Source organism: Pinus tabuliformis, chromosome 7 (genome assembly GCF_031772625.1).
Source record: "Pinus tabuliformis cultivar Carrire ecotype Pingquan chromosome 7, CPIR1, whole genome shotgun sequence".
In the NCBI taxonomy this organism is placed as follows: domain Eukaryota; kingdom Viridiplantae; phylum Streptophyta; class Pinopsida; order Pinales; family Pinaceae; genus Pinus; species Pinus tabuliformis.
Genome location: NC_142293.1, coordinates 2,032,663,382 through 2,032,672,457, shown reverse-complemented (window position 1 = coordinate 2,032,672,457; position 9,076 = coordinate 2,032,663,382). Strand labels below are relative to the sequence as shown.

The 9,076-nt window shown below is 36.3% G+C and overlaps 1 protein-coding gene across 1 annotated transcript; it reads right to left on the bottom strand.

Moving 5' to 3' along the window:
• Positions 1 to 7,260: 7,260 nt before the first annotated feature.
• On the bottom strand, positions 7,261 to 8,360 carry LOC149256650 (FCS-Like Zinc finger 2-like). The gene is made up of 2 exons (XM_089457485.1): positions 7,950 to 8,360; positions 7,261 to 7,858 (listed from the first exon to the last, which is right to left on the bottom strand). The coding sequence occupies exons 1-2, from the start codon at positions 8,141 to 8,143 to the stop codon at positions 7,681 to 7,683; spliced, it is 372 nt and encodes a 123-aa protein (XP_089313611.1). The 5' UTR covers positions 8,144 to 8,360; the 3' UTR covers positions 7,261 to 7,680.
• Between the last annotated feature and the right edge of the window lie 716 nt (positions 8,361 to 9,076).

Sequence of the window (9,076 nt, the reverse complement as noted above, 5' to 3'; positions counted from 1 at the left end):
AAATATGTTCGAGCTTTATACAGATGCATTACTTAACGTTTTTATACAGAAGCATTACTAACGTACATAATTGTAATTGTACTTAACGTTCAAGCATTCACGATATCTTTCATCTTAAAAAATTCCAAAGTTAACCCTATAACAACATTAACAAAAACCCTATAACAACATTAACAAACTCCTCTGAACATGAAGCATAAAAACCAGTTAAATATTGTTCATTATCCTTGAATGAGAATTTAGATCCATAAAAGAAGAAATTTGTCATTAATATTTAAGTGATTTACTAGGGCTTCTTGGTCGTAATAATGGCCAAGCCAAACTCTGAACATATTAGGCCATCTTCTTATCATATCTAGAAACGATACTTTGTTTGGCTGAAAAGGAAATTACAACTAGATCATTAAACTTACATATTTACAATGAATCATTAAAATTTATCACTATTAAGTTAAATGCTGAAATCTAAATGCAATAACTCCTTAAAGCAAAATTAATTCGTATGTTTTATTCCTTCATGTAGATCTTCATTATATACATGAGGGAGAGACTGTTTACTTCATCTCCCGATGACTGTTCATGTTACTTATTTATTTATTTTATTTATTTATTTACATTATATTCACCCAATCCTGATGATTAGGTGTCAACATTCCCCCCTTAATCTGAAGGGATGTTGGTGAGTCCAAACATCATTCTGAATCATTAAAGCTTTCTCTTCCAAGCGCTTCAGTGAAGATGTCTGCAATTTGCTCATTAGTGGAACAATGACGGAGATGAAATGTTTTGGCCTCAACATGATGTCGAATCAGATGATATTTAGTATTGATGTTCTTCGTTTAATCATGGAACTTTGGGTTCTTGGGCAACTTTATTGCAGAGGTATTGTTAATCATGAGTGGAGTTGATTGTACTTGTTTTACCTGCAAATCTTCAAGAATTTTCCTGAGCCACACAATTTCTTTTGTTGCTTCAGCTGCTACCACGTATTCTACTTTTGTTGTGGAAACTGATGGAACTGATTGTTTGCGTGATCTCTAGGAGACAACTCCTGATCCAAGACTCATAGCATATCCTGAAGCAGATACCCCAGTTTCTTTGTCTCCATCGAAGTCTAAATCAGAGTATCCAATCAAGCTGAAGTCGTCCACCTGTGTATACTTGATTCCAAAGTCTTTAGTTCCCTTCAAGTACCTTAGAACTCTTTTTGCAGCAGACCAATGTTCCTCATAAGGCTTTTGCATAAACCTGGAGAGGATTCCAACAGCAAACGAAATGTCTGGTCTGGTAGTAGTTAGGTAGTTGAGACTTCCTACAAGCTGTCTATACTTTGTTTCATCCTCAAATTCTTTTCTTTCAATAGATGTGAGCTTTAAGTTTTGTTCCATTGGAATAGTAAGAGGATTGCATTCTGCCATGCCAAACCTATTCAACAGATCTCCAATGTATTTCTTTTGAGAAAGAAATATGGACTTCGGATGTTGGGTTACTTCAATATCAAGATAGTAATGAACATAGCCTAAATCAGTCATTTCAAAACTTTTCCCCAATTCCTTCTTTATGGATGCAATGTAGCTTTAATTGTTCCCTGTCATCAAAAGATCATCTACATATACCACAAGATATACAACTATTTTTCCAACTTTATTGACAAATAAAGTTGCATCATCAAGATCATAATGTTTGAAATTGAGTTTCAGAAGATGCTCAGTTAGTTTTTCATACCAGGCTCACGGTGCTTGTTTGAGGCTATACAAGGACTTCACAAGTTTGCATACTTTATGTTCATGTCCTTTCACAGCAAATCCTTCAGGCTGGGACATAAAAACATTCTCTTTTATATCTCCATTCAAGAAAGCAGTTTTTACATCCATTTTATGGACTTTCCAACCATTCTAAGCCGCTAGGGCAAAGAGTGTCTGGATGGTAGCCCATTTTGCTGTGGGGGAAAAAATATCCTCATAATCAACCCCTTCCTTCTGTGCAAAACCTTTTGCCACAAGCCTAGCTTTGTGCTTGTCAAGTGAGCCATCAACTTTATACTTGTTCTCGTAGACCCACTTGTAGCCAATTGGTTTGGTTCCTAATGGAGGATCAACCAGCTTCCAAGTTCCGTTCTTTATGAGGGCATCATACTCCTTTTGCATCGCTTCTTTCCATTCATCATGAGAAGCAGCTTCTTTGAAGGAATTTGGTTCAAAATCTGTAGACAAGTTCAATTCACAATCATAAGAAACATTCATATCAACAAGTGAATTAGAGTCATCTACATCACCTCCATTTTGCCGGTTTGAATTTTTAGTTCTTGTCCTTCCAACCTCATCAGGATGAACACTTTCAAGTGTCTTTGTCAGCCACTTTCAGGGACCTTTCTTAGATTGTACAAGCTGCTCCATTGATTGAGTTGGGACTGAATCAAGATTGAGTCTCCCAATTATATCAATCACATCACTTAAAGCAGCATCTGTTGTTGGAGTTTCATGTGGGGGAGAGTGTTCTTCAGAAGAAGATTCCACATGTTGATCTAGTATAGGAATCCCCCCTTCAAGATGTGGAATCTGATTATCAAATTCTTGAAATGATTTTGCTTTTGCGAATCTATCCAAGCGATCAAGTTGTTGCTCAACAACATTGTCAGTTTTGGATGATTCAAGAAAAAATACATCTCTAGATATAACAAACTTTTTATTTACTTCATCATAGAGACGATATGCTTTGGAGGTGTTTGAATACCCCAGGAAGATACACTTACGACTTCTTGCACCAAGTTTGTTTCTATGTACCTTTGGTATCAAGGCATAACAGGTGGAACCAAAGACCCAGAGATTCTTTATCGAAGAAACATGTCCATACCACATTTCATATGGAGTCTTGTTTCTAATAGCATTAGATGGACATCTATTCTTTATATATGCAGCACATAGAATAGCATCAGCCCAAAACATTATCTTTATATTTTTGAAGAAGAACATGGATCGTACCATATTTAATATTGTCCTATTCATTCTTTCAGCTACACCATTCTATTGGGGATTATAAGGTACAATTTTTTTATGTTTGATCCCATGTTGGCGAAGATAGTTTTCAAATTCATTTGATATGCATTCTTTTCCATTATCAGTGCGAATAGACCCAATATGAGATTGTGCATCATTTTCAATCCATTTATTAAAGTGCTTGAATGTTTGAAAAGCTTCAGATTTGTTCCTCAATAAATAAACCCAACACATTCTGGTGTAGTCATCAATAAATGTCATCATATATTTGTTTCCATTTGTAGAAGGAACATGCATAGGACCACATAAATCTGAATGAATGAGTTCAAGTTTTCTATGTGCTCTTGAATGTGAATCATGAAAAAATTGTTTGCTATGCTTTCCTAGAATGCAAGCATCACATTGCTTAAATTTCCTAGGAATTGTAGACAAACTAGCAACACTATTTTTCTTCAATAAGCGGAGGCTGTCATAGTTCAAATGTCCAAATCTAGCATGCCATAATAAACTTGATGGAAGTGTACCTTCTTCATAATGAGAATTGTATGAGAAATGTTGTGTACGAGCAGAGGTACCATACAAATTGATAAGCCTTTCTTATTCTATTCCCCTCATGACAAGTGAGTGGTCAGATGCTTTTCTCACCTCAAGCTTGCCATCAAACATATGAATGGAGTGACCTTGCTGGCGAATGTGAACCAAGGACAACAAGTTTCTCTTTAGCTGTGGGAGATATAGAACATGGTGTAGAAGAAAGTCTGGAAGACCAGGCAATTTAAGCCTGATTGTGCCAAGCCCTGATGGCTTGATTTTTGATTGGTCTACAAAGTATACTACTCCATCAACATTGTCAGTAAATTCTTCAAAAAAATCTTTTTTATGAGTCATGTGGTAAGTTGCTCCTCAGTCAAGCAACCACTCATTTTTCCAAGGAATAAGTGAAGCATTAAATAAATCTTCATTTACTCCAATATTACATTGTGCCACAACATAGTGAGTGGATTCGGGTGCTTTACCTTTGTTTGTATCATCATTTTTACCTTTTTGTTGGTTTCTTTGCTGCTCAATTTTGTCCCAAGGTAGCTTGCATGTAGAGGCATCATGTGATCCATTTATTTTGCAGCATATGCAGTGCAAATCTGCATTTTCTCCTTGAGAGTGTCTGCCCCCCCTGCCTCTGAAATATCTTCCTCTTCCTCTTCGACCACCTCTTCCTCTTGAAGAATCTTGAGCAGGATGCTTTTCTTTATGAGCAAGGCACACAGCCTCCTCAAAAGATTCAGGAGTTGTCTTCTTTCCAAAAGCTTTTTCTCTTTCAACAAACTTTTTCACAAGAGAGTCAAAGGTTATATCTCTGAGATTTCCATTTGCTTGCAATGACTCAAGATAATTGGAGTAAGTAGGATAAAGTGCCTTGAGAAAAGCGATAAGAGGAATATCTAATTCAACCTTAGTGGATTTAATATCATGCATTATAGACTTTACTTCAGATGCAGAAGCAAGAGGATCATTATTTTGCAGTTCAAGAGTGAAGAGTTTAATTATGAGTTGAACAACTTCAAGTGCAGAATGTGAGTCATAGAGTTCTTTCAGCTTTTGTAAGGCTTCAAAAGTAGTTGAAAATGGCGAAATATGGCGACTCACCTCTTCATTTACAAATGTTGTGATTAATGCATAAGCTTTGTTGTTATTGTTTTCCCAAATGACAAGCTCTTTGTCTGATGTAGGTTGTTCTGGCTCTTTGTCTCCGTCTCCAACACACACTTCTTTCCACAACTCATTGAAAATGAACGCGTGTTTTATCATCCGGGACCACTCAGGATAGTTCTCTTTGCTAGTGAGAACTATTCCCATAATGGATATGATTGAATGCATACTGTAACAAAAAACTTCTGTTGAATTTTTTTTTTACTCCTAATGGGAAAAAATATATTTCTAATATGACTGGATAGAAAATTCAAATGTCAATACGCAAGACTTTAAAAACACAAAACTCTATAGCGCATTCAACTGGACAACTCTATGAATTGGACAGTGTAAATACACAACTTTATAGCGCATTCAACAGAGGTATATACAACACTCCAACAACGTCTCTCCGCTACCGCCGTGGGCTTGAATCAGTGCAGCACTTTACCAATACACCACCATGGGCTCGAATCAACGCAGCACTTTACCAATACACCACCGTGGGAAGACACGTATCCCAGCAGCCACACCATTAACCACTTTGCATCAGAGGTTCATTCGGTGGAGGAAATATGGAAGACGCAATTCATGTGACGGAGACAGCGGATGCGCACCACAACGTTAACTTCTAGGTCAACTAACAGAGAGCATCATCGACATTCTCATGCAGGTGTACACCATATGCAACAAGTATGAAAAGCATGACATTGACAAACAGAAGGAGAATCAGATCTCCAGAAACAATGCCTTTGTCAGGGTTTATACCACCGCCGAGTCTGACATTGAGGCCACAAAGCAAAAGTCGATGATGTCACGAACTGAAAGAATAGGGAGGGGTCATGACCATGAATGCTGAAATTCGGCACACCAAGGCCAGATTGCATGAATAGATTCCCAAGTCACAAAAATTGGCTCAAAAAAAGGGAAATCTGCAACAACCCACCAAATTTCACCTACTAGCTACCAATTTCATTGTTGAAGCAGGAAATTTGACTGTCATGCTATTCCAATTTCAAGAAGTGGAGGCCGAAGTAGACCGAGCAGCAAAGAGGTGCTCAAATATTAAGATAGTAAAAAATGCCACTAAATTTCCAGCAATTCCAGCTAGACCACCGAGAAGAACTGTTAGAGGGCACACTAGTCTATGCGCAGAAGATGGTAGAAGATGATTATGGCAGAAGCCACGCAGATAATGTAGCGTTTAGACAGTGGTAGTGACTGTGGAGGGGACAGAGAGCGCAACAGTGGACAGACTGCAAGAAACTAGTAGAAGGGAGTTACAAGACTATGCCAAAAATGGAGCTGGCTCTGATACCATGTCAGGCCAAGCAATAACTCCTCAAAGCAAAATTGATTCATATGTTTTATTCCTTCAGGTAGGTTTTCATTATATACATGAGGGAGACACTGTTCACTTCATCTCCCGATAACTTTTCATATTACTTATTTATTTATTTACATTCTATTCACCCAATCCTGATGATTAGGTGTCCACAGTAAAGATGTCCTCAATAGAATAATAAAATAAAGATGCACTTTAGGTAGTTGTTTTTTTTAAGATTATTAATTAGTAATATTTACTTGGATTTGAATTTGAATTTAGTTTTTGTTGAGATTATTTGAATGATTTATTGTTGGAGATTTTCCTAATACCATTGTGTAATATTTGTGATCTCTTTAAAGTTTCCCATGGTAACTCTATCCATCATCAGGGACCAAAGATAGCCTTACACAGTGCAATCTCCAACAATATGAATAACTGGAAAAGTCTCCAATCACTCATATCTGAATGACTTATTAATTCTTCCTAATTAAAAAAACATAACTCTCATTTCATAAATGATTTATTTTTTATTTTTTTAATATTATTAATTAAATGTTATAAAATATTAAAACATAGAAAAAAATAGGTCTTATTATATTTTTAATATTGTTTCCTTTTAGGTTAAGTTATGAAGGAAAAAAAGTTACCAAAAAAAATCTCTCTAAGATATTTAAGTGCTATTCCTGAAATCTCTAATAATATAAATAAGTGTGAAAATCTCAAATCACTCATATCTGAATGACTTATTAATTCTTTCTAATTAAAAAACATATCACTCTCATTTCATAAAAGATTTATTTTTTATTTTTTAAATATTATTAATTAAATGTTATAAAATATTAAAACAAACATATCACTCTCATTTCATAAAAGATTTATTTTTTATTTTTAAATATTACTAATTAAATGTTATAAAATATTAAAACATAGAAAAAATTAAGTTTTATTTTATTCTTAATAGTGTTATAAAAGAAAAAATAGTTACAAGGAAAACCTCTCTAAGATCTTTAAAAACCACTAGCCAGTAATTACAAGCAGCTTAGTTTTTCAGCCATTAATTCGATAACAAAATACATATTTTCCCACTGCAACACACTGGGTGGTGATTTCTGGGCATGCAGGGCTAAAATATATCTTAAAAATCACTCAACAAATTGTTTGAAACCACTTACATTTTCAAGCCAGAAGCAAATTTCATACAGATGAAACTGTTGTCTGGTTGCAAAATCAAATAATCATGAAACACGGCCATGATTCAGAAATATCTTTCCAGTTTCTGCTAAATAATTAAACATATTTCTGATGTAAGATATAATTTCTTTTACAATATGACCCAGCCAGGATCAGACACCAAAATATCCAGAAAGACACATTGAAAACTAGTTTAAAAATTGCTTGCATGGTTCAGAACAACATTTTTTTTGTGAAGGGTATATGAGACACCTGTTTACAATTTACAGTATATTTCTTTTGGATTACAAATACCCATCAAGGGTAATATTAGAGCAGACATTATGCTATGCTTTACTAGACACCTGTTTACAATTTACAGTATATTTCTTTTGGATTACAAATACCCATCAAGGGTAATATTAGAGCAGACATTATGCTATGCTTTACTAGAGCCAAAATAGCTTAATCTCTCATCAAAAAACGGAGTCCCTTCATTCATCATGCTGCTGCAACAGTCTCTGTCTGTGCTTGGAAGTTGCCCTTGTTTGAATTCTCATGGCCCTTAGAGGACCGTCCTTTTTTCAAGTCAGTAATAGCTGCAGCCTCTTTCTCTTTGTGCTCGTCCATGGTTATCTGCTGTTGCCGGCATTCCACGCTACAAAATGCGATGTCACCTCTGTACCAGAAAGGAAAAATCAAATATTTAACAGATCAAATCAAGCCACATCGAATTAAACGAAACCCAAAGAATTCATCAATCAATTTACCTGTACATGTAGATGTCCCGCCCATCGCCTAGACGACGGTTACAGAGATGGCAAGCGTCGAGGAAATGGGTAGGCTCCATGGGCTTATTAGAATAACTGTAACTATTTGTAATTCCAGAACCCATATGAAAAGCAGACGAATCTGGAATTTTCTTGGATTCAATGGCGAAATTTGCAGTTCCAAGCTGTGACATGTTTGCAGTGAGATTTATGGGTGGAGGCAGAGGAGTCTCGTTTTCCCTATATTCTTCTCCCCTCACCCAGACCGCGCCGAGCTTGGAGCTCGGCGAGGCAATTGAATGAGCAGACAAACAATGCGTTACTTGTGCTAATTGGCTCCGATTTCAAGGCTGGTACCCATTATTAACCTGAAATGGCCCTGTCGCCCTGTCGTGTCACTGTCGCAACAATCAAGAATGGTGACAATGACTCAACGCCATTACCAAATTAAATAAAGAGGGCATCTGCAATTTCTACATCACCATCCCATTTATCTCAAGGAGTTCTGCTGAGAGACAATACATTAGAATCTGCCCTGTCACGTCACTTTCTCTGCAATCAACGCTGGTGGCAATACCTAAAGGCCAGTAGCCCATTACCATTCCGTTTATCACGAGGGCTTTTACTGAGAGACAAAGACAATGTGGAACCTGCAAAATTTTTCAATAGGCCTCGGGTTCGTGAAGTACGACTCGAAGGGACATTGACCGGCAGCCATTCGAGAGCCTTCAATTTGCCTGGACCAGCCCCGCGACTGAAAAAAGTGGCCATAGGCCATTCCACAAACGAACGCGTGTCTATCACCAGCAGACAACATTGTGCATTTTCAACGTGTTAGTTATATTATATTAAACAAGAAGAGATTGTCACATTAATTCTAGGGTTTGGAATTTCAAAGCCAGATTAATACTCTACAGTTTTAACATTGGGATGGTTTTAGGACTTCTGTTGTCTATTTTTACAGATTTAATTGATTATTTCAAATATTTGTAAATTAAGGATAAATGGTTGATGACACAATTTATTTGTCAAATTTCATTAATGATTATTTTTATGGGTTATTTTTTTTGGTAGGTAAGCACTTATGGGGATTTGAACCTATGACCTATGGTAAGGAGTGTCTTAAT

Coding starts and splice junctions, on each gene's coding strand:
- LOC149256650 (XM_089457485.1), bottom strand. CDS start 8,143: ATGTCACAGCTTGGAACTGCAAATTTCGCCATTGAATCCAAGAAAATT. Junction 7,859..7,949: donor CGGGACATCTACATGTACAG/GTAAATTGATTG, acceptor TTTCTGGTACAG/AGGTGACATCGCATTTTGTA.